The sequence below is a fragment of the Pimephales promelas genome, chromosome 4 (assembly GCF_988280905.1).
Source record: "Pimephales promelas chromosome 4, fPimPro1.hap1.1, whole genome shotgun sequence".
Classification (NCBI taxonomy): Eukaryota; Metazoa; Chordata; class Actinopteri; order Cypriniformes; family Leuciscidae; genus Pimephales; species Pimephales promelas.
This window is the reverse complement of record NC_142772.1, coordinates 3,087,883-3,113,610: the sequence shown is the minus strand read 5'-3', so window position 1 is coordinate 3,113,610 and position 25,728 is coordinate 3,087,883. Positions and strand designations below refer to the sequence as shown.

Below are 25,728 nucleotides of genomic sequence, written 5' to 3'. Positions count from 1 at the left end.
ATAGGTCTTTGAATCAGACAAGGTTTTAAATGTCTATATAAATATATAGAAATATTCAACCCTGTACACCAGCTGAAGATACATTTACAGAATTAATAAAGAAATAAAAACTGGCGTGTGATCATCTTTTTCGTATTAACCTTGGCTAAAAGCTTACTGAGATTTGCATAAGGTGAAACAACACTATAGCAAAATCTTGGCAAAATAATAAAATAATTTAAGAATTTTTTTTTTTTGAATTTTTTTATTTATTTAGATTTTTAGGGCTGTCAAACGATTTAATATCCAAAATAAAATTTTGTGTTTAATATGTTATATAAATAATATTTTTTCTTAAATACATGCATGTGTGTGTATTTATATATATATATATACAAAATAATTATACACAGTGCACCCACATATATTATGTAAACACAAACTTTTATTTTGGATGCGATTAATCGTTTGACAGCCCTAATTTTTAGAGGATGAAAAACATTGAAACCTCATAATGCATATTAAAACTGTGTGATTTTTACCCCCATCTAGTGGTGAAAAGGTATACGACCATCCAGTGAATATTAGTTTCTGTTCCTCTCAATTCCGATTTCGTTTTATCTCCTACGGTGGCCAACGTAGTCCAAGATTAACATGGCTTTCAGTTCGACCTCGTCCATGAGTGTTAACTCAAACGTTAACTTGAATTAAGGGTATGTCCCTCTTTGGCTAATGTACTTTCAAGATGGATGGGCAACATGACGACCGACATTAGAACCCCTTACCCGTATGTATTTTCAATGGCATATTATACACTCACGAGAATACTTTATTACTTGAACAAAGTAAATATACATTAATGACCACATATATTTTTGAAAGAACTAAGTGTTTTTAGCTAAGAACAAACTAAAAGAGTTACATAGTGTAGATAGTCTAATGTAACGCCAAATGTTTGGCTTCCCTTGGTTGTGATTAAATATGATCCTGTAGCCCTTTTAAGTGAAGCCATTTGACAGTCCACTCACGCCTAATGGCAGCTTTATTGTTCAGCAAGTTTTCAGACCACCCAACTCTCATGATGACATCTACACACACACTGTGGTGATCCAGACACCTCTACACACCACCCGTCCCTCAAATACTTTTCCTTCTCAACACCTTTTAGTGTGCTTATTCTCCCAGCCCCCGTCCCGCTAGATTTGGGGTGCTTCCATCAGACAACAGGACCCAGACTAACTAATTTAGCATCATTTAGTCTCACATAATCAACATTTGGCACAGAATTATTTGTTTTCAACAGGTGCTGCTTTCCTGCTTTATGGAAGCTTGTTTCCGCCATTGAATAAAAAATATAATAAAGAATTGTGACTTTTTATCTTACAATTCTGACTTTTTTTCTCACAATTCTGACTTTTTTTCTCACAATTGCGAGTTTATATCTCACAATTCTGACTTTATTTCTCAGAATTGCGTGATATAAAGTCGCAATTGCGAGTTATAAAGTCAGAATTGTGTGTTATAAAGTCAGAATTGCGAGATATAAAGTCAGAATTGCGTGATATAAAGTCAGAATTGTGAGATATAAAGTCGCAATTCTGAGAAAAAAAGACAGAAGTGTGACTTTTTTTCTCACAATTGCGAGTTTACATCTCGCAATTCTGACTTTATAACACATAATTGCGAGTTTATATGTCGAAATTCTGACATCTTTTCTCAGAATTGTGAGATATAAACTCGCAATTGCGACTTATTAGGCCAATTCTTTTTCCCCCATCAGAAGAGTTTAAATCTCACAATTCTGACTTTATATCATGCAATTCTGACTTTAAAACTCGCAATTGCGACTTTATATCACGCAATTCTGACTTTATAACTCGCAATTCTGACTTTATAACTCGCAATTGCGACTTCATATCACGCAATTCTGACTTTTTATCTCGCAATTGCGACTTTATATCACGCAATTCTGACTTTTTATCTCGCAATTCTGACTTTATAACTCGCAATTGCGACTTTATATCTCGCAATTCTGACTTTTTATCTCGCAATTGCGACTTTATATCACGCAATTCTGACTTTATATCTCGCAATTCTGACTTTATATCTCGCAATTCTGACTTTATATCTCGCAATTCTGACTTTATAACTCGCAATTGCGACTTTATATCACGCAATTCGGACTTTTTATCTCGCAATTGTGAGAAAAAAAGTCAGAATTGTGAGATAAAAAGTCGCAATTATTTATTTTATTTTTTTATTCAGTGGCGGAAACAAGCTTCCATACTTATGGAAGCTTGTTTCCGCCACTGAATAAAAAAATAAAATAAATAATTGCGACTTTTTATCTCACAATTCTGACTTTTTTTCTCACAATTGCGAGATAAAAAGTCCGAATTGCGTGATATAAAGTCGCAATTGCGAGTTATAAAGTCAGAATTGCGAGATATAAAGTCAGAATTGCGAGATATAAAGTCAGAATTGCGTGATATAAAGTCGCAATTGCGAGATAAAAAGTCAGAATTGCGAGATATAAAGTCGCAATTGCGAGTTATAAAGTCAGAATTGCGAGATAAAAAGTCAGAATTGCGTGATATAAAGTCGCAATTGCGAGATAAAAAGTCAGAATTGCGTGATATAAAGTCGCAATTGCGAGTTATAAAGTCAGAATTGCGAGACATAAAGTCAGAATTGCGTGATATAAAGTCGCAATGCGAGTTATAAAGTCAGAATTGCGTGATATAAAGTCGCAATTGCGAGTTTTAAAGTCAGAATTGCATGATATAAAGTCAGAATTGTGAGATTTAAACTCTTCTGATGGGGGAAAAAGAATTGGCCTAATAAGTCGCAATTGCGAGTTTATATCTCACAATTCTGAGAAAAGATGTCAGAATTTCGACATATAAACTCGCAATTATGTGTTATAAAGTCAGAATTGCGAGATGTAAACTCGCAATTGTGAGAAAAAAAGTCACACTTCTGTCTTTTTATCTCAGAATTGCGACTTTATATCTCACAATTCTGACTTTATATCACGCAATTCTGACTTTATATCTCGCAATTCTGACTTTATAACACACAATTCTGACTTTATAACTCGCAATTGCGACTTTATATCACGCAATTCTGAGAAATAAAGTCAGAATTGTGAGATATAAACTCGCAATTGTGAGAAAAAAAGTCAGAATTGTGAGAAAAAAAGTCAGAATTGTAAGATAAAAAGTCACAATTCTTTATTATATTTTTTATTCAATGGCGGAAACAAGCTTCCATACATACCTGCTTCTAATCAATGTCTGATTTATGTGTGAAATCTGATGCAGCACTATTATGCTGTTCTGTGATAAGAGTGGACTTTAAGAGGAATAAAATACACAGATAAAAAAAAAAAAAGACAACAGGACCCAGACAATATAATTTCTATAAAACTTTATCAAGCCTGCTGATAAGATGGTAAAAAAAAAACTTTTCACATCACATTTTACTTAAACGTAACAAAACCATATGTACATGAAGTAAAAAATATACACTCGTTTAAAAAATTCAAAATATTTACAAGTGTTTCTTTTAAATATTAAATATTTCTGTACTTTTGACAGCATTTCAGCGGTTTTCATTTGAAATGAAAAAAGAACAGAATTATGGAATGTTTTTGTTCACTCTTAGGAAAAGGGTTTCATTGGGGTTCTATATAGAACTCTAGGGTTCCGGACTCAAATCTGAAAGAACGCTTTCTCCAAAAATGTTCTATATAAGGAGAAATGTCGACCTTTTCCATACTTAACATGTTATTTACATTTTTGTAGTCATAAAGTATGTTTATGAGCTATTTACTTAATAAAAAATGTATTAAAACTTGAAAATGAATAAATTGAAAATAATTCCATGTAATGATCCGATGATGTGAACCCCTTTTAGGTGCTATAGAGCGTATATATAGTGAACATTTGACATGTTCAGTGTTCAGTGGCAGCCGCACTCCTCCACGATCATGTCCTCGTGATGCCGCATGACCACTCCGTCTCCTTCGTAGTACAGCATGGAGAGCGAGCTGAGGCGCGTGGGCACACAGGACGGGCAGCTCACACGCTCCGGGTGGAAAAGCTTCAACAAGCTCTGGAGAGAGAGAGAGAGAGAGAGAGAAAGCAGCATGTGAGTTATATAGTCCCAATTACTGTCCCTTATAACGCTTTTCCTTGTTGTTGTTGGGCCGTTCATATTTTACCCTACAAAAAATTCCATGTTATGTAATTCTGAGATGAAAGACATAACATAATGGAATTTTTTTGTGGGGTAAAATACTTTACTTGATATTTTACCATAGTACATAGTACAAAAAATCATCCTGTAAGCATGTTTTTATTCAAAATCAAATTACATAAAAATTACAGGCATTACAACAAATACTACTATGATGAATCAGTTAGTTACTTTACTATTTAGTCTATTTTTGTGCATTTCAGAAAACTTGAAGCCTACTTTTGCTACTATTTTTTTTCCTTGTTAACTAGCCTGGGTTTCTGATAGGCAGACCAAATTTTTCCTTAAGATAGGGAACCAATCACAGGACGGAAAGGGAACAGCAAGACGATGATGACGACGTATATGCGACACACCGAAGCAGTTTGTTAATTCGTACGAATTTTACGAGGTGGCTAATTCGTAACAATTCGTACGACCTCACTCGTACGAATTAGTACGAATTTGCTAAATCGTACATATTTTACGAATTAGCCAATTTGTATGAATTCGTACGAATGACCTACCCCTGACCCCGCCCCTAAACATAACCGTCACGTGGGTTTAGACAAATTGTACGAATTCGTACGAGTGAGGTCGTATGAATTAGTACGAATTAGCCACTTTTGAATCACTCGTACGAATTGGTCGTATGGACCCATGATCTTGGCAGCGGACGCGAAGTTACCTTTTGATACAGCCTAACGTTTGACATTAAACATATCGGCTCAACTGATTTGCAGAGGGGGGATTTAAAGCCGTTCCCTCTTACTGGTGATTCACTTTTTAAATTTTTACTTCATATAACGTTAGTCTTTTTTGATAAACATCTATTTTACCATTTCATGTGTTTTAACAGCGAGATCGTGTTGCTATGGACGCAGTTGTAATATAATCGTTTTAAAATTAATACACTCCTTTTTAAATCAATATTTTATTGATTTATTTGGTAGGTAGCCATATTATAAGTGGGAAAATGTATAGCGAGACGGTTGTTACAGCGAATACATCCGGGTTGTATTCGCTATAACAAGCGTCTCGCAATACATTATCCCTTACTTTCATTTATTTATTTCTAAGAGGGCTGACAAGACAAAATAAGGACTGTCGAGTGTGTTTAAACAGTGCGGTACAGCAACCAAACCAGTAGTACTACCACTTTTGCAGTGCCGAAAGCGGACCTGTCACTGATGTAATGACGAAATGACGTGCACTTGCTAGCCTGTTTCATTTACATGTTCTTCGAATGCTAAAGAGGAGCCTCGGCTAGCCTCTGAAGGAAATGACTTGGAAGGACCGCCCTGCTAAGGAAGTATCCTTGACGTTGAGAAACACGTTTTGTGTATACATAAATCTCCTAAATCTCTAACCCATCGTCTAATTTTCTGTCGCTATAGAGAGTCTAAGTCCCGCCCCTCCGCTTCCGGCTCATGGGACCTTATTTCAGAAAAAATATGAATGGTAGTCAATGGCGAGAGACAACTTATCTTTTTATTCCGTCTGAACTGTGCCCTCAATTACACATATGATGTTTGTCAATTTAAAAGATAATTCTGAAAGTCAAAAAACGTTGCAGTTTGTCCTAAAACCGAAGAGTAACATTTAGTTTTATGTGGAAATCGCTCTATGAACTACATCTCCCGGGAAGCAAAACGAGATCCGCTGCTCGTGTGTGTGCAGTCTGGTACAAAACACTCAGGCATGACGGCGTAACGTTACGATTATAACGTAAGACTTTAGAAACAATGACAGACAATAGCCTCAGTAAAGTTAGCTTCATTCATTGAGAGAAAATGTGCGCCTTTGGGGTTTGTAGTCTTTATAATTACGTATTTTCACAGTCTTATAGCTCAATGGTTTTACATCAAACTGCGACTTTCTTTACTTTTTGTAAATCTTTTAAATTGACAAACATCATATTTGCAATTCAGGGCACAATTCAAACGAGATCAAAATATTTGTTGTCTCTCGCCATTGACTACCATTCAATAATTTTCCAAAATAAGGTCCCATGGTTGTCGACCGGAAGGGGAGGGACTTGGGCTCTCTATACATACGTGATCTGGTATCATTGAATTGGCTATGAGCTACGTACAGGCGCATTTGATAGACATTCGTAGCACCCAATAATACGGCTCTGGGCATTTGTAAACCACGCCTCAAATACGCGAAAATGAACATGTGGTTTCCAGACCACGTCTCATTCTCAATGATAGCCAGGCTACTTCTGAACATGATTTTGTGTTTAAATGACACTGCCATTGACCTGACCACTGTTCAGTCTCTCACCTGCATATATGCGTGGTTTGTTGGGTTGTACGACTCATCCAGTGGACTTGGACATTGGCCTTCGCACCGGTAAGCGTTGTAACGCTTCGGGTGCACGATCCACTCATCCCATCCAATTTGATCAAAATCCACCCACATATCAACTCGCCGGCAAAGTTCTCCTTGATGCTGCTCGACTCCCGTCGCGTTTCTCTCGTCCGTCTGAATGCGCATCCTCTCGACCCGGTTCCTCTTGTGTCGACGACCTTGAGCTCGGCTCAGGAGGACATGTTTGGAGTGAGCAACTGTATTCATCAAGCTGGAGGCCCGTTGGCCACTGTGGGAAAACTTGTTTTTGTAGAAGACTACAATCATAACTCGTTCTGCTGTGGGATGCTGAATTTTTCGTCGCCAACTCTTTGTAACCGGTTCAATTAAGCCTTCCCCGCTTCCAGTGTCCTCACTCTTTGTAACCGGCTCTGTTAAGTCTTCGCCGCTTCCATCCTCTGGTGTTGGGATGTTCTCGGGAGTCTCCGTTCCCTGACTCAACCAGTGTTGGAGCAGCTCTGTGACGTTGAAAACCCTCCAGGTTGATGCTGGAGTGCCGGGCACCGACTTGATGCTTCCCAGAAAAAGTCTCTTAAGGCGACAAAACACTGAGTCTGACTCACAATCCCGTTTACGCAAGTGGAAGATGTCCACCATGACGCGTCTGGATGCAGAAAACGCTGGGAGATGGATGCGGAGCTCTGAAAGATGAATGTTGTCACTCACTGAGAGGGAAGACATGTCAAAAGTGACGCTCCATCGCTCGCCAGTTTGATGACAGTCTGAAAAATAAAGAAAATGTTCGGTGTCACCTCTTGCAAAGCTAATAGTGAATAAATAGAAAAGAAAACAATGCAGACATGATTATCAACACACTATTAATTAGCTATAGTAAGTAAAAAATAGAATATTAACATCTGTTACACTTTATTTCGATGGTCCACTTTAGAAATAACTGCTACCTTTGAAACTACATGTCAACTAGGCCTCTTGTACTGTACTAGACTGTTAGCTAACAAAGCTAACAACTAGCAAAGTTAGCTACGTCAGTGTTGTGGAGCATCGCAATAAAGAGTGATCAGATAATAAGCAGACAGTCTAGTAATACTCTAATGAGGGCTGACATGTAGTTGCAAAGTTAGGCTACTTTCTGGACCATCGAAATAAAGTGTTATTATCTTCCCTTTTCCCAATAACAAATTGAAAATCAGGTTGTGTTCGTTGTCCATTATATTGTTAAGAGTTTCTCCTTAAAATGTAATAGGGTTTTATTTTGGTGTTCATAACAAGCATTTTAAGGATTCTTGCAGCAACTCAGTTTCTAATAGTTGTTGTAAAACTGAAATATATCGGAACGCGACGCAACCACGAGAACGCGTCATGCGTGAACGCGCCCTAATGTCAAGGTGAAGTGAAAAATATAGTATATTTGTATAAATTATAAACAAACGAAGACTAAATGTAGAATATCTATTAACCACCACGCACATATTAGCAATTTCTCGTCAGCGTAATTTTTTAATTCTTACTTTTACACTTCAGATTATTTTCGATGATTATTTAAATAAAAAGTTTAAATGCGGTATAATGAAGTGGGTGTATTGTTTTCAACAGGTTTCGTGAGATTCCCTCAGGTTCTGTCAGAGCCAAATGTCAGCGCTGTCAGGATGAAGGAGCTGCTTGACAGGAGATGTGTATTGAACCTCGCGCTAACAGACGTCTGAAGAGCTAATACACACACCCGTGTACATAAAACAGCCAGCTCTTTAAAGTCGAATAAGCATTGTGACACTACTGAGTTGTAAAATCTGAGGGTCAGATAGCAGATAATGAGCCCACAAGTTCGCCAGATGCGTGACTTCTTTAAAACACACTGAATATACATCCGAGACTTGTTAACACGAAAAATATGTCTTAAGTAGTCAAATTGTTGCCAAATTGCAACAAAAAAAGCATTTGCTAAAAAAAAAAACAGTTCTGTGCTGCATCTGTAGCTTATACTTTATAGTTAATACAATAACTGACTATTTAACTTTTTGTTATACAAACTTTCTCAGTTAAGACAGGCTACATTTACAAATGCACATACTATATTTGATATAAACTATGGTCCTGATGGTGAATGATTAGTCATTTAATGTACATTTGCACTGCACTTTAAGGTTTAGCCACATGCCACATGGATTGTGGTACCGTTTTGTTAAGGTGGTAACACTTTATTTTACAGTGTCCTTGTTAAACATTTAACATGTGTTACTGTAGTAGCTAATAACAATGCATAAGTACATGCAACTAACCTTTAACCAAACCCCAATCTTCATTTTAAAAGTGTCATTTGCTTTGGACACAGTTAAATAAAGCGTTCCCATGCAATTTATAGTCCTGTTTGTTATTATAGCAGGCTAATTAAAATAAATGGGTAATAACCCTGAACTTAACCTTAACCAGTCTACCTTATAGGCCTATACAGTACTTAAGTGCGTACTGTAAAAAATAAATTAAAATTAAAATTAAAAAAGAGAGAAAAAGAACTGACTTGATTTAATTTTGCATACAAAAATAAGTAAAGAAGGTTAAAGCAAGTGCATGTTTTACCTTGAGCAATCAGGCTGAGGACGAAGTCCGCCTGCTGGACAGTGCTGTTGTGGACACTGGCTGGAGAAGTGTGTGTGTTCCCGCTGAAGTCTCTGTATAACTGCATCATGTACAGCGGGTACCTCGGATGCATCTGGAGACTGTAGTCAGAGTATGAACCTGCGAAAGCCTTGTGATGTCCTCTCACGAGCGCGCCTTGACTATCGATCTGAACGCAGTCAACATGTATCAGAGAAACCACCAAAGTGGCGAACAGTAAGAGTGGCATTGCGAATCAATGAGGTTTTCAGCTGCGACTCTTTCTCTGCGCGCCTGTGGTCCGAGTGCTCGGGGTGTCCAGGCTTCGGACAGCGCTTTTAAAGCGCACAGCTGGCCCCTGATGACCCCTGTCATCCTGTAGTGTCCAGGAATCCCTGTGATCCATGAGGCACATCAGAGGAGAGCAGAGCTGTCAAGTTCACTGCTTCTGGAAACTGTGCAGGCTTTAAATGCGCGAGGCGTGAGAGTCGCGCGCTCGAATGTGCACGCGACATCCTTTGATTCTGGCCCACCCAAAGGTAAAGCACCTTGTTTATGCAGCATTTGTTTTAATATGAATGCAGGCAACAGTAAATTACGAATGCTAATTTTAAGGAGTTTGCAATATGATTTTACAGTAAATTTGGTTTTTATTTATATACCCGGATACACAAACGATGATTAGTCATGGGACCCAGATACGTTTGTCCTCTGAAGTGAACATTATATTTTGGTGAGTTTCTCTGACATCACACACACGTCACGTCATTTCAGGGGTATCACATATTTAAAGGTTTTACCACAACTTCTGACATTAATTTGGTGCAGATTTCTTGTGGAAATATATTTTGTAGTTATAATTTAAATCTGACTAATTTTAAAATTGTTTGTCATAAATCAACATTTCTTTTGTCAAATCAACTTAAATAATTTATGTGGTTCAGATAACATAATATTTTAAGTTTCTGATGATTAAATCAATCTCCTTCATTGTATTAACTCAATTTTTCCATTTCAATGAACTTACAATTTTAAGGCCCGTTACTTCATTTTTAAGTTAAACCAACAATATTATTATTATTATTATTATTATTTTGCAGTGAGGCCATGCATTTGAGAATCAGGACTTCAATCATGTTTATCAGGCATTATGAATAGGGAAAGAAATTAAATATCAATATTCCTATGAAATATTAAATAATATTATGAAAATGTTGCCAATCATTTCACACATTACAAATTGCCCCTGTAAAAGAATAATGTAATGACATGGAAAAATACAACAACAACAAAAATGATTCAGTGTCTCAGGAGGATATAAAAATAATAGAGTGTTTTAGATTTTATTTATCCATCCGCTCATTTGTGTATAAGTGTTTGAAAGGATATGGCTTATAAATATGATGTAAATCATTTTTTTTTTTTTTTTTTTTTTAACAACATATAGCCTAAAACATTCACACAAAATGTAACCAGGGTCGTTTGAAGCTTTGGAAAAATGTCTTTAAATGGCTTTAAATTCCATTTAATTTAATGACACAAATTAATGCAAGTTAAAAGCCTCTCACAGTCAGTCAGACTGTCACGATCTGGTGGTTAAACTACTTCCTCATCAAAACACAATAAAGCGTTCGGGTTGAGCATTTGAACATAGACAGCATCAGCTTTATGAAACAGCACTCCTCAATCCTAAAACATCATGCAGTTTGCCTTCGTCGCTTTCTTTCTCTTCACTTCTATCCTGTCTTTAGGTAAGAGAGTTTAAATATTAGCTAAAGATTGCTATGATATATTTTTCTTGAAAATAACCATTAGATTTAATAATTAAAATGGTTCATTTTATTATGTTAAAAGTTAAATCAAGAGACTGATGAATTTAAAATGAGCTTGCAGTTGATTTCCTGGTAGCCTATTTCCATATCAGAGATATTTGACATGCTCTGGTTTCTCTATAGGACGGGCAAGAAATGTAGACCTTCGGCTCACAGAACCACGAACATCCAGCCTTTCCACGGTGAGTCGTGAGTGACCAGTGCTTGAACATGAGCTGCATTTAAATTAGCAGCAATGCAGATGAAAAACAAATGTTCTATGTGGATCAATTTTACACTGTTCATACACTGAGTATGCTATAGCCCAGTACATAACCCACATTTTCATTTATTTCATAAAGAACTTGACACCTTGTCTAAATCGGTTATATATATATATATATATTAAAACACAGATGCCTTTAAAGGGATAGTTCACCCAAAAGTGAAAATTCTGACATCATTTGCTCACCCACAATTTGTTCCAAACCTGTATGAACACAAAAGAAGATGTTTTGAAGAATAACGGGTAACCCAGCAGTTAATGGGCACGACTGACTGAAGTTGGTTACTCGTTTTACTATTTCTTTCATTTGGCTGGAAATGAAACTTTTGGACAGGAACTAGATTAGGGCGTATCCTTAATCAACTGAATTGACATACTATAGTTTTCTAGATTTATCAAAGGTCTAATTTAATCCTCCAATTTAACTACTGTATACATGTGTAAATATGTTTGGGTTTTGTCCATATATCACCTACATGTTGCTTTTCTTTTTGCTATTGCTATATCAAGCTGTATTGGGGAAAGTTACTTTTAAAAGTAATGTGTTACAATATTGTTACTTAGTTACTTTTTATTGAAAGTAATGTGTTACAATTTTGCATTGCTTAGTTACTTTTTATTGGAAGTAATGTGTTACAATATTGCGTTACTTAGTTACTTTTTATTGAAAGTAATGTGTTACAATATTGTGTTACTTAGTTACTTTTTATTGAAAGTAATGTGTTACAATTTTGCATTACTTCGATACTTTTTCTTGAAAGTAAAGTTACAATATTGTGTTACTTAGTTACGTTTTATTGAAAATAATGTTATAATTTTGCATTACTTAGTTACTTTTTATTGAAAGTAGTGTTACAGTATTGCATTAGTTACTTTTTATTGAAAGTAATGTGTTACAATTTTGCATTACTTACTTTTTATTGAAAGTAATGTGTTACAATATTGCGTTACTTAGTTACTTTTTATTGAAAGTAATGTGTTACAATATTGTGTTACTTAGTTACTTTTTATTGAAAGTAATGTGTTACAATTTTGCATTACTTCGATACTTTTTCTTGAAAGTAAAGTTACAATATTGTGTTACTTAGTTACGTTTTATTGAAAATAATGTTATAATTTTGCATTACTTAGTTACTTTTTATTGAAAGTAAAGTGTTACAATATTGCGTTGCTTTGTTACTTTTTATTGAAAGTAATGTTACAATATTGTGTTACTTAGTTACTTTTTATTGAAAGTAAAGTTACAATACTGCATTACTTAGTTACTTTTTATTGAAAGTAATGTGTTACAATATTGTGTTACTTAGTTACTTTTTATTGAAAGTAATGTGTTACAATTTTGCGTTACTTCGTTACTTTTTATTGAAAGTAAAGTTACAATATTGTGTTACTTAGTTACGTTTTATTGAAAATAATGTTATAATTTTGCATTACTTAGTTACTTTTTATTGAAAGTAAAGTTACAATACTGCATTACTTAGTTACTTTCTTATTGAAAGTAATGTGTTACAATATTGCGTTGCTTTGTTACTTTTTATTGAAAATAATGTTACAATATTGTGTTACTAGTTACTTTTTATTGAAAGTAAAGTTACAATACTGCATTACTTAGTTACTTTCTTATTGAAAGTAATGTGATACAATATTGCGTTGCTTTGTTACTTTTTATTGAAAGTAATGTGTTACAATACTGTGTTACTTTTTTCTCTTGTTTTAATAAAGGTTTTATTTTTGCAAAGTCTAATACTAATCTGTATAAGGTTACAGGAAATTTCTACCCTTCAAATAATAAAAGATCATATCAAAATATAAAAATCTGACCGTGATCCTTAAAACAGGATCTGAGAATATGGTAATTTTTACACTTCCCTGTTTCCATTAAAGATAGTTTCTCTTTTAGACCCGTACAACACTAGAAAAGAGGTTGTGAGAGTTTGTGGTTTTGTGTTAGAAACTGCAACACATGGTATGCACTATTCTGTCTAGTATTTTACCATGCAGACTAATAAACAAAGCACTGAAATGCACCAAATTGAAATGTGTTTAAAGGTTTTATGCATATATTACATAAAGTCAGTTCACAGAATAAAATCTTAAAGACTGTCCACACTGTCATCCTCCTTTAGATGAAGAGCATGTGCAGCGACTGCAACAAGATCGTACAGTTGTTGACGGATATGCTCTCCAATCCAGACACTCAGGTGACATTGTGAACTTTAAAACTTCAAACATTGTTTGCATGCATATTTTCTTTACGCCAGACCCAATTGCCTTCTGTTCAAAACAATCTCATGGCAATAATTCACACCAATATATATGATCTCCTTCATGTTTTAATACGATCTGCATGCAGTGGTCATACTTATATAGAAGTGAGATCTCCAGCTGCATTATTTCCAGTCTTTCTTAAGCCAGCTGAGTTATGTAGTTTCTATTTGTGTAATAAGTTGTTTATTATAACTAAATGAAACTTTTTTTTTAAACTCATTGTTATGAATGGTTTGAGTTGTTTATATATTGATCTTCAACTGTTCCGTCTTCACAGCATCATATTGAAAATGTTTTGGACAAGTTTTGTTCTGAACACCCCGTCATCCCGTTGTGTATGGATGGAGCAAGGACATATGTGCATTTGGTCATCAAATATTTCAGTGCATACGCAGTGAGTCATCCCAAATTTGACTTAATTCTTTCTTAAATCTGAATATTTAAAATATATAGACTTTATGTAGCCCCGCCCCTTTTCAGTGCTGGGCTCGTTGTCTTTTGACTTCCGGTCTGAATTTGACAGCGATCTTGCATAGGTATGAATGAACTGCTTGTAAAAAAATTCCTGGTCGACATTTGTTAAGACATCTGCTTTATAATGCTCATGATAACTTTTGTTAACTCTACAATAAGTAAATCCACTTCATCAGCTAATTACTCCTCGACCGCGAAACCGGAAGTTCAAAGACAATATTCTAAAGATGACGGCGCCCACGTTTCTCTGGTGCATAAGGTCTATAAACATGAGCAATATCTTCTTTATATTAATAATTTAGCTCTGAAAGCCAGATGTTTTTAACCCTTGTCTCGCAGAAGCAAAATGGCGACATATGCTCAATGTTGGGACTGTGTGCCGTCCAGTCCGAGAGAGAAGCGCCTGCAGAGCTCATGGTTGGCCTGGATGAACGTGGGGTACTCTATGCAAAACCCTCAAGAGGAACTAGTCAAGAGGTACGTGTTAGACAGGTCAAAGTTTACACAGTTTTACACTTGAAATACTGAATAATGAATCATTGCTTTCCATTGAAGACTGTAAAAAATAACGCTAATGGCTTTAGTCTAGATTGATTTAAACTGGGAAAACAATATCTATAAAAGAGTTACGGAGGAGTATTGCATTCACTTGAAGAAAAAAAATGGACTCTGTTTTTCTGAATTAACAAGTTAGCCTAATTATCTCAGAATTACGAGATAATTTTAATGGGAAAGGGTTTTTGCTCTGTTTTTCTGTTAATTTTTCATGAGAAATTTTTTTTGCTCTGTTTTTTGATTTAACGAGTTAATTTTTCATGAGAAAAAAAAGTTTTGCTCTATTTTTCTGAATTGACGAGTTAATTTTTCATGACAAAAAAAGTTTTCGCTCTGTTTTTCTGAATTAACAAGTTAATTTTTCATGGAATTTTTTTTTGCTCTGTTTTTCTGAATTAACGAGTTAATTTTTCATGGAATTTTTTTTTTGCTCTGTTTTTCTGAATTAACTCGTTAATTCAGAAAAACAGAGCAAAACTTTTTTTCTCATGAAAAATTAACTCGTTAATTCAGAAAAACAGAGCAAACATTTTTTTGTCATGAAAAATTAACTCGTTAATTCAGAAAAACAGAGCAAAACTTTTTTTCTCATGAAAAATTTACTCGTTAATTCAGAAAAACAGAGCAAAACTTTTTTTCTCATAAAAAAATAACTCGTTAATTCAGAAAAACAGAGCAAACATTTTTTTTCTCATAAAAATTAACTCGTTAATTCAGAAAAACAAAGCAAAAACTTTTTTCTCATGAAAAATTAACTCGTTACTTCAGGAAAAACAGAGCAAAAACTTTTTTCCATGAAAAATTATCTCGTAATTCTGAGATAATTAACTGGTTAATTAAGAAAAACATGCAATACGCCTCGATAAAGAGTCTAACCCTCATCAAATGGGAGTTTTTAATCCTTGCACACTTGGGGACTAAAGAGAAAAGTATTATGGCATGACTTTCAATTAACTGATCAAACTGCTGAAGAGTGGACGAGATCGAGGTATATTTGAAATATAGCAGTGAACATCATCTTATCATAATTTTAGCTGAAATTTGTCACTGCAGCAAAATGTTATAAATTGAAACCAACACAGATTTTACAATCCTCGGTATCAGCACAAAACAAACAACCCACATATATTTAGTACACCCACATAAAGGAATATTTACCAGTGTTGGGAGTAAACATGCATTACATATTCAAATGCTGCCTATCTTTTTTGATGTAACGAGTAAAGTTGGTAATAATGAGTAAAAAACGCATTACTTTAGAAATGTACGCATTAATATTTGAAAGTAATGCACATTACTTTTAAGTTTAATTCATTTTTTCCTGCACGAAATGTTTTTCAGTGTTTTATGGTAGAGGGCGCTATTACACATCTTCTGAAAGAGTAATGAATCTCAGGATCAAAACACAGGCGGAAAAAGCAAAAACAAGCAATAAACGTAGTCTAAAACTGATTTTCTCAGGCTTTTGTTCAAAATGTTGCTTTTTTATTAAACTTACCCACGTTTAAGTGTTAAAAAATAAACAAATGCATGAATCTAGATTAGAAGAAGGAAAAAATAATAATTTTTTAAGCAGAGGCTCTGTTGTTCTTTCATATATACTTACACATTACTTTTAAAAGTAAGTTTCCCAACACTGATATTTACTGTATATAGCAAATATTATCTGGTTAATCATTTATGTCATCACAAACCGTCAAGCTCGAATCATTAAGGCATTATAAACTTTAACATTATGAATTTCTGCAAAGCGCCTGTTGTGAAAAGTGCTATGCACTATTTTGGTTTTATTGGGAAACAAAATTTGTCGTACATTCAAGTCTCTTTAAATTTGCTACTAGTTTAAGTAGTTAAAACCATTAAATCAAGCTCACATGTTCTCCTTTGTTTCTTAGGTTCATAACAATCCCATCTGTACCTTCTGTCTGTTCTTCATAAAGACACTTGAGGGCATGTTACCAAAAGAGAGAACTGCAGTAAGAATTTTTGTTTACTAGTCAATGTGTTCATATATTTCAATTAGCACCTGAATATTAAACACTCCCGGGTTATTTTCCGTTTGTTCTGTCTTGTTTTAGGAGATCATAGAGAACCTTCTGGAGAAAATCTGCGATCATTTGCCTGAGCAATATAAGGACATGTGTGACACCTTCGTAGAAACGTATGGAAAGAAGCTGATTGATCTCCTGTTGTCCTCTCTCCCTCCACACGCCATCTGTACGGCACTGGGTCTGTGTCTCTTCCCAGAGACACCACTGACTCGTGAGTAGTGTGAACGCCACCGGGAATGTGGAAGTGTTTTACGCTTTGGAGAATTGGTGAATTAGTGACCACAGTCTTTTCACATACAATAGTTTCTGTGGAAATCAGTAAGAAACTGAAAGTTTAAAAAATAGAACCTAATCTTAATTTTATTCCCTTTTTTAAAATTGTGTCCACTACCTAGTCAAGTGCGCTCTTGTGGTGACAATTTCGCATGAATTTCTGTTTCCATTCCTTTCGCTTTCGTACCAATCTGCCTATGAACCAAATACAAATCACATTGTACAAATTAATAGGAATCGCCATTTCGTAAAAAAATAATCTCATGAGATCGGGTTCATCGGTCTTATCACATAGAATAGTAGCTTTCTATATTTGTGGCAATGTGTTGACAAATATTTTAGGACTGTCAAAAATTTGTTTAAAACTAAACATTTGATTGTCTTTTATTAGGCTTATCACAAACTGAAACAACTCAATAGTCTTTAATGACATATAATAACTGAATATTTTGATTGATAACAATAACTTTGTAATTATGTACTGTATTTTTCCACAGTCTATGTTGTTATTGACTTCCAAATAGTTTCTTGTTGTTCCCAAATATGTTTTAAAGGGATAGTTCACTTTGAAATTAATTTTTGATATGTTTTATCTTACCTCAAGGGCATCCAAGATGTAGGTGTCTCTGTTTCCACAGTATTTTCAATTTTGATATTTTTAAGTCAAACCGTTCTTGTCTGTCTGATATATATTTTTTTACCTATTATGTTTTTGTCTGTACACCGTGGGATAGAGGGAAACGTAATTTTAATCTCTTGTATGTCTTGACATGTAAAGAAATTGACAATAAAGCTGACTTTGACTTTGACTATGGTCACCACCTCAAAGAGCATGCACAGAGAAGTCCAAATTAAACATGATTTTATGACTCGTAAACAGTGGTGGAATGTAACGTAGTACAAATACTTTATTACTTTACTTAAGTAAAGTAAAGATGCGTAAAAAATGTACTTAAGTAGAATAAATAGCGCATACTTTTTACTTTTACTTTATTATTATACTTTCTACTCCACTACGTTTCTACAACTTCTGTTACATTTTCATTACATTTTCTGATCAGTTTTTCCCTTGCCAAAACGTAATCTGACCGTCCGTCCGTTGCACGTTTGTCTAACCAGTGACGTTTGGTTGCCATAGAGCCTCCATTTTTACACTGTAATTTTCGAAATTTTGAGTTTCTCTGATCTTCTTTCTTGAAACTCTGGATTCTGGTTGAGGGCCATGAAACTTAGACCTGAGTGCAAAAATGGAGGCTCTAGACCCTTCCAGAGCTGAGATATTGAGGTACCACATAGCATTTATGCCATTATAAATATTTCAATATCTCAGCTCTGGAAGGGTCTAGAGCCTCCATTTTTGCACTCAGGTCTAAGTCTCGTGGCCCTCTATCAGAATCCAGAGTTTCGGGAAGATTGGAGAAACTTAATTTTTCGCCCGAAAAAAAAAACGTAAGGGGTACCACTGTCGTTTTTTTTTTTGGGCCGAATTTTTGAGTTTCGATATCTCAGCTCTGGAAGGGGCTAGAGCCTCCATTTTTGCACTCAGGTCTAAGTCTCGTGGCCCTCTATCAGAATCCAGAGTTTCGGGAAGATTGGAGAAACTTAATTTTTCGCCCGAAAAAAAAAACGTAAGGGGTACCACTGTCGTTTTTTTTTTCGGGCCGAATTTTTGAGTTTCGATATCTCAGCTCTGGAAGGGGCTAGAGCCTCCATTTTTGCACTCAGGTCTAAGTCTCAGTGCCCTCTATCAGAATCCAGAGTTTCGGGAAGATTGGAGAAACTTAATTTTTCGCCCGAAAAAAAAAAAACGTAAGGGGTACCACTGTCGTTTTTTTTTTTCGGGCCGAATTTTTGAGTTTCGATATCTTAGCTCTGGAAGGGGCTAGAGCCTCCATTTTTGCACTCAGGTCTAAGTCTCCTGTCCCTCTATCAGAATCCAGAGTTTCAAGAAGATTGGAGAAACGTAATTTTTCGCTCGAAAAAAAAAAACGTAAGGGGTACCACTGTCGTTTTTTTTTTTCGGGCCGAATTTTTGAGTTTCGATATCTCAGCTCTGGAAGGGGCTAGAGCCTCCATTTTTGCACTCAGGTCTAAGTCTCGTGGCCCTCTATCAGAATCCAGAGTTTTGGGAAGATTGGAGAAACTTAATTTTTCGCCCGAAAAAAAAAACGTAAGGGGTACCACTGTCGTTTTTTTTTTCGGGCCGAATTTTTGAGTTTCGATATCTCAGCTCTGGAAGGGGCTAGAGCCTCCATTTTTGCACTCAGGTCTAAGTCTCGTGGCCCTCTATCAGAATCCAGAGTTTTGGGAAGATTGGAGAAACTTAATTTTTCACCCGAAAAAAAACAACGTAAGGGGTACCACTGTCGTTTTTTTTCGGGCCGAATTTTTGAGTTTCGATATCTCAGCTCTGGAAGGGGCTAGAGCCTCCATTTTTGCACTCAGGTCTAAGTCTCGTGGCCCTCTATCAGAATCCAGAGTTTTGGGAAGATTGGAGAAACTTAATTTTTCGCCCGAAAAAAAAAAACGTAAGGGGTACCACTGTCGTTTTTTTTTTTCGGGCCGAATTTTTGAGTTTCGATATCTCAGCTCTGGAAGGGGCTAGAGCCTCCATTTTTGCACTCACGTCTAAGTCTCGTGGCCCTCTATCAGAATCCAGAGTTTTGGGAAGATTGGAGAAACTTAATTTTTCACCCGAAAAAAAAAAACGTAAGGGGTACCACTGTCGTTTTTTTTTCGGGCCGAATTTTTGAGTTTCGATATCTCAGCTCTGGAAGGGGCTATAGCCTCAATTTTTGCACTCAGGTCTAAGTCTCGTGGCCCTCTATCAGAATCCAGAGTTTTGGGAAGATTGGAGAAACTTAATTTTTCGCCCGAAAAAAAAAAAACGTAAGGGGTACCACTGTCGTTTTTTTTTCGGGCCGAATTTTTGAGTTTCGATATCTCAGCTCTGGAAGGGGCTAGAGCCTCCATTTTTGCACTCAGGTCTGAGTCTCGTGGCCCTCTATCAGAATCCAGAGTTTTGGGAAGATTGGAGAAACTTAATTTTTCACCCGAAAAAAAAAACGTAAGGGGTACCACTGTCGTTTTTTTTTCGGGCCGAATTTTTGAGTTTCGATATCTCAGCTCTGGAAGGGGCTAGAGCAGTGTTTCCCAACCTTGTTCCTGGCGGCACACCAACACTGCGTGTTTTCTTTGTCTCTCTAATCAAACACACCCGATTCAACCCATCAGCTCATTAACCCACCTGATTATGAGCTGATGGGTTGAATCAGGTGTGTTTGATAAGGGAGACAAAGAATACACGCAGTGTTGGTGTGCCGCCAGGAACAGGGTTGGGAAACACTGGGCTAGAGCCTCCATTTTTGCACTCAGGTCTAAGTCTCGTGGCCCTCTATCAAAATCCAGAGTTTTGGGAAGATTGGAGAAACTTAATTTTTCGCCCGAAAAAAAAAAACGTAAGGGGTACCACTGTCGTTTTTTTTTCGGGCCGAATTTTTGAGTTTCGATATCTCAGCTCTGGAAGGGGCTATAGCCTCCATTTTTGCACTCAGGTCTAAGTCTCGTGGCCCTCTATCAGAATCCAGAGTTTTGGGAAGATTGGAGAAACTTAATTTTTCGCCCGAAAAAAAAAAAACGTAAGGGGTACCACTGTCGTTTTTTTTTTTCGGGCCGAATTTTTGAGTTTCGATATCTCAGCTCTGGAAGGGGCTAGAGCCTCCATTTTTGCACTCAGGTCTAAGTCTCGTGGCCCTCTATCAGAATCCAGAGTTTTGGGAAGATTGGAGAAACTTTATTTTTCGCCCGAAAAAAAACAACGTAAGGGGTACCACTGTCGTTTTTTTTTTCGGGCCGAATTTTTGAGTTTCGATATCTCAGCTCTGGAAGGGGCTAGAGCCTCCATTTTTGCACTAAGGTCTAAGTCTCGTGGCCCTCTATCAGAATCCAGAGTTTCGGAAAGATTGGAGAAACTTAATTTTTCGCCCGAAAAAAAAAACGTAAGGGGTACCACTGTCGTTTTTTTTTTCGGGCCGAATTTTTGAGTTTCGATATCTCAGCTCTGGAAGGGGCTAGAGCCTCCATTTTTGCACTCAGGTCTAAGTCTCGTGGCCCTCTATCAGAATCCAGAGTTTTGGGAAGATTGGAGAAACTTAATTTTTCGCCCGAAAAAAAAAAAACGTAAGTGGTGCCACTGTCGTTTTTTTTTTTCGGGCCGAATTTTTGAGTTTCGATATCTCAGCTCTGGAAGGGGCTAGAGCCTCCATTTTTGCACTAAGGTCTAAGTCTCGTGGCCCTCTATCAGAATCCAGAGTTTCGGAAAGATTGGAGAAACTTAATTTTTCGCCCGAAAAAAAAAACGTAAGGGGTACCACTGTCATTTTTTTTTCGGGCCGAATTTTTGAGTTTCGATATCTCAGCTCTGGAAGGGGCTAGAGCCTCCATTTTTGCACTCAGGTCTAAGTCTCGTGGCCCTCTATCAGAATCCAGAGTTTCGGGAAGATTGGAGAAACTTAATTTTTCGCCCGAAAAAAAAAACGTAAGGGGTACCACTGTCGTTTTTTTTTCGGGCCGAATTTTTGAGTTTCGATATCTCAGCTCTGGAAGGGGCTAGAGCCTCCATTTCTGCACTCAGGTCTAAGTCTCGTGGCCCTCTATCAGAATCCAGAGTTTTGGGAAGATTGGAGAAACTTAATTTTTCGCACGAAAAAAAAAAACGTAAGGGGTACCACTGTCGTTTTTTTTTTTTCGGGCCGAATTTTTGAGTTTCGATATCTCAGCTGTGGAAGGGGCTAGAGCCTCCATTTTTGCACTCAGGTCTAAGTCTCGTGGCCCTATATCAGAATCCAGAGTTTCGGGAAGATTGGAGAAACTTAATTTTTCGCCCGAAAAAAAAAAACGTAAGGGGTACCACTGTCGTTTTTTTTTTCGGGCCGAATTTTTGAGTTTCGATATCTCAGCTCTGGAAGGGGCTAGAGCCTCCATTTTTGCACTCAGGTCTAAGTCTCGTGGCCCTCTATCAGAATCCAGAGTTTTGGGAAGATTGGAGAAACTTAATTTTTCGTCCGAAAAAAAAAAACGTAAGGGGTACCACTGTCGTTTTTTTTTCGGGCCGAATTTTTGAGTTTCGATATCTCAGCTCTGGAAGGAGCTAGAGCCTCCATTTTTGCACTCAGGTCTAAGTCTCGTGGCCCTCTATCAGAATCCAGAGTTTTGGGAAGATTGGAGAAACTTAATTTTTCGCCCGAAAAAAAAAAACGTAAGGGGTACCACTGTCGTTTTTTTTTCGGGCCGAATTTTTGAGTTTCGATATCTCAGCTCTGGAAGGGTCTAGAGCCTCCATTTTTGCACTCAGGTCTAAGTCTCGTGGCCCTCTATCAGAATCCAGAGTTTTGGGAAGATTGGAGAAACTTAATTTTTCGCCCGAAAAAAAAAACGTAAGGGGTACCACTGTCGTTTTTTTTTCGGGCCGAATTTTTGAGTTTCGATATCTCAGCTCTGGAAGGGGCTAGAGCCTCCATTTTTGCACTCAGGTCTAAGTCTCGTGGCCCTCTATCAGAATCCAGAGTTTTGGGAAGATTGGAGAAACTTAATTTTTCGCCCGAAAAAAAAAAAACGTAAGGGGTACCACTGTCGTTTTTTTTTCGGGCCGAATTTTTGAGTTTCGATATCTCAGCACTGGAAGGGGCTAGAGCCTCCATTTTTGCACTCAGGTCTGAGTCTCGTGGCCCTCTATCAGAATCCAGAGTTTTGGGAAGATTGGAGAAACTTAATTTTTCACCCGAAAAAAAAAAACGTAAGGGGTACCACTGTCGTTTTTTTTTTCGGGCCGAATTTTTGAGTTTCGATATCTCAGCTCTGGAAGGGGCTAGAGCCTCCATTTTTGCACTCAGGTCTAAGTCTCGTGGCCCTCTATCAAAATCCAGAGTTTTGGGAAGATTGGAGAAACTTAATTTTTCGCCCGAAAAAAAAAAACGTAAGGGGTACCACTGTCGTTTTTTTTTCGGGCCGAATTTTTGAGTTTCGATATCTCAGCTCTGGAAGGGGCTAGAGCCTCCATTTTTGCACTCAGGTCTAAGTCTCGTGGCCCTCTATCAGAATCCAAAGTTTTGGGAAGATTGGAGAAACTTAATTTTTCGTCCGAAAAAAAAAAACGTAAGGGGTACAAATGTCGTTTTTTTTTTCGGGCCGAATTTTTGAGTTTCGATATCTCAGCTCTGGAAGGGGCTAGAGCCTCCATTTTTGCACTCAGGTCTAAGTCTCGTGGCCCTCTATCAGAATCCAGAGTTTTGGGAAGATTGGAGAAATTTAATTTTTCACCCGAAAAAAAAAAACGTAAGGGGTACCACTGTCGTTTTTTTTTTCGGGCCGAATTTTTGAGTTTCGATATCTCAGCTCTGGAAGGGGCTAGAGCCTCCATTTTTGCACTCAGGTCTAAGTCTCGTGGCCCTCTATCAGAATCCGGAGTTTTGGGAAGATTGGAGAAAATTAATTTTTCACCCGAAAAAAAAAAAACGTAAGGGGTACCACTGTCGTTTTTTTTTTCGGGCCGAATTTTTGAGTTTCGATATCTCAGCTCTGGAAGGGGCTAGAGCCTCCATTTTTGCACTCAGGTCTAAGTCTCGTGGCCCTCTATCAGAATCCAGAGTTTTGGGAAGATTGGAGAAACTTAATTTTTCGCCCGAAAAAAAAACCGTAAGGGGTACCACTGTCGTTTTTTTTTTCGGGCCGAATTTTTGAGTTTCGATATCTCAGCTCTGGAAGGGGCTAGAGCCTCCATTTTTGCACTCAGGTCTAAGTCTCGTGGCCCTCTATCAGAATCCAGAGTTTTGGGAAGATTGGAGAAACTTAATTTTTCGCCCGGAAAAAAAAACGTAAGGGGTACCACTGTCGTTTTTTTTTCGGGCCGAATTTTTGAGTTTCGATATCTCAGCTCTGGAAGGGGCTAGAGCCTCCATTTTTGCACTCAGGTCTAAGTCTCGTGGCCCTCTATCAGAATCCAGAGTTTTGGGAAGATTGGAGAAACTTAATTTTTCGCCCGAAAAAAAAAACGTAAGGGGTACCACTGTCGTTTTTTTTTTTCGGGCCGAATTTTTGAGTTTCGATATCTCAGCTCTGGAAGGGGCTAGAGCCTCCATTTTTGCACTCAGGTCTAAGTCTCAGTGCCCTCTATCAGAATCCAGAGTTTCGAGAAGATTGGGGATACTTAATTTTTCGCCCAAAAAAAAAAACGTAAGGGGTAACACTGTCGTTTTTTTTTTCGGGTCGAAATTTTGAGTTTCGATGTCTCAGCTCTGGAAGGGTCTAGAGCCTCCATTTTTGCACTCAGGTGTAAGTCTCAGTGCCCTCTATCAGAATCCAGAGTTTCGAGAAGATTGGGGATACTAAATTTTTCGCCCCAAAAAAAAAAAAAAAGCGTAAGGGGTAACACTGTCGTTTTTTTTTTTCGGGTCGAAATTTTGAATTTCGATATCTCAGCTCTGGAAGGGTCTAGAGCCTCCATTTTTGCACTCAGGTGTAAGTCTCAGTGCCCTCTATCAGAATCCAGAGTTTCGAGAAGATTGGGGATACTAAATTTTTCGCCTAAAAAAAAAAACGTAAGGGGTAACACTGTCGTTTTTTTTTTCGGGTCGAAATTTTGAGTTTTGATATCTCAGCTCTGGAAGGGTCTAGAGCCTCCATTTTTGCACTCAGGTGTAAGTCTCCGTGCCCTCTATCAGAATCCAGAGTTTCGAGAAGATTGGGGATACTAAATTTTTCGCCCCCAAAAAAAAACGTAAGGGGTAACACTGTCGTTTTTTTTTTCGGGTCGAAATTTTGAGTTTCGATATCTCAGCTCTGGAAGGGTCTAAAGCCTCCATTTTTGCACTCAGGTGTAAGTCTCAGTGCCCTCTATCAGAATCCAGAGTTTCGAGAAGATTGGGGATACTAAATTTTTCGCCTAAAAAAAAAAAACGTAAGGGGTAACACTGTCGTTTTTTTTTCGGGTCGAAATTTTGAGTTTCGATATCTCAGCTCTGGAAGGGTCTAGAGCCTCCATTTTTGCACTCAGGTGTAAGTCTCCGTGCCCTCTATCAGAATCCAGAGTTTCGAGAAGATTGGGGATACTAAATTTTTCGCCCAAAAAAAAAAAACGTAAGGGGTAACACTGTCGTTTTTTTTTTCGGGTCGAAATTTTGAGTTTCGATATCTCAGCTCTGGAAGGGTCTAGAGCCTCCATTTTTGCACTCAGGTGTAAGTCTCCGTGCCCTCTATCAGAATCCAGAGTTTCGAGAAGATTGGGGATACTAAATTTTTCGCCCAAAAAAAAAAAACGTAAGGGGTAACACTGTCGTTTTTTTTTTCGGGTCGAAATTTTGAGTTTCGATATCTCAGCTCTGGAAGGGTCTAAAGCCTCCATTTTTGCACTCAGGTGTAAGTCTCAGTGCCCTCTATCAGAATCCAGAGTTTCGAGAAGATTGGGGATACTTAATTTTTCGCCCAAAAAAAAAAAAACGTAAGGGGTAACACTGTCGTTTTTTTTTCGGGTCGAAATTTTGAGTTTCGATATCTCAGCTCTGGAAGGGTCTAAAGCCTCCATTTTTGCACTCAGGTGTAAGTCTCAGTGCCCTCTATCAGAATCCAGAGTTTCGAGAAGATTGGGGATACTAAATTTTTCGCCTAAAAAAAAAAAACGTAAGGGGTAACACTGTCGTTTTTTTTTCGGGTCGAAATTTTGAGTTTCGATATCTCAGCTCTGGAAGGGTCTAGAGCCTCCATTTTTGCACTCAGGTGTAAGTCTCAGTGCCCTCTATCAGAATCCAGAGTTTCGAGAAGATTGGGGATACTTAATTTTTCACCCAAAAAAAAAAAAACCGTAAGGGGT

The 25,728-nt window shown here is 37.2% G+C and overlaps 2 protein-coding genes across 2 annotated transcripts in view; one reads left to right on the top strand and one right to left on the bottom strand.

The window, feature by feature from the left end:
• Nucleotides 1-3,942: 3,942 nt before the first annotated feature.
• spaw (southpaw) lies at nucleotides 3,943-9,423 on the bottom strand. Its single transcript, XM_039662519.2, has 3 exons — nucleotides 9,130-9,423; nucleotides 6,508-7,316; nucleotides 3,943-4,095 (listed from the first exon to the last, which is right to left on the bottom strand). The coding sequence occupies exons 1-3, from the start codon at nucleotides 9,395-9,397 to the stop codon at nucleotides 3,943-3,945; spliced, it is 1,230 nt and encodes a 409-aa protein (XP_039518453.2). The 5' UTR covers nucleotides 9,398-9,423.
• Nucleotides 9,424-10,787: 1,364 nt separating this feature from the next.
• Nucleotides 10,788-25,728, top strand: part of sftpbb (surfactant protein Bb) — a 70,123-nt gene continuing 55,182 nt past the window's right edge. Inside the window, exons 1-7 of the mRNA XM_039662517.2 lie at nucleotides 10,788-10,898; nucleotides 11,103-11,161; nucleotides 13,371-13,445; nucleotides 13,790-13,906; nucleotides 14,326-14,463; nucleotides 16,437-16,517; nucleotides 16,620-16,803. Coding sequence (XP_039518451.1) covers nucleotides 10,847-10,898; nucleotides 11,103-11,161; nucleotides 13,371-13,445; nucleotides 13,790-13,906; nucleotides 14,326-14,463; nucleotides 16,437-16,517; nucleotides 16,620-16,803 — 706 coding nt within the window. The 5' untranslated portion in view covers nucleotides 10,788-10,846. The remainder of the gene's footprint in view (nucleotides 10,899-11,102; nucleotides 11,162-13,370; nucleotides 13,446-13,789; nucleotides 13,907-14,325; nucleotides 14,464-16,436; nucleotides 16,518-16,619; nucleotides 16,804-25,728) is intronic.

What these genes read in the sequence shown, in the direction of transcription:
- spaw (XM_039662519.2), bottom strand. Translation starts at nt 9,397, where the DNA reads ATGCCACTCTTACTGTTCGCCACTTTGGTGGTTTCTCTGATACATGTT. An exon ending in CCTCAGCCTGATTGCTCAAG is followed by an intron (nt 7,317 to 9,129) that starts GTAAAACATGCA and finishes TTTATTTTTCAG; the next exon opens with ACTGTCATCAAACTGGCGAG. An exon ending in CAAACCACGCATATATGCAG is followed by an intron (nt 4,096 to 6,507) that starts GTGAGAGACTGA and finishes CTCTCTCTCCAG; the next exon opens with AGCTTGTTGAAGCTTTTCCA.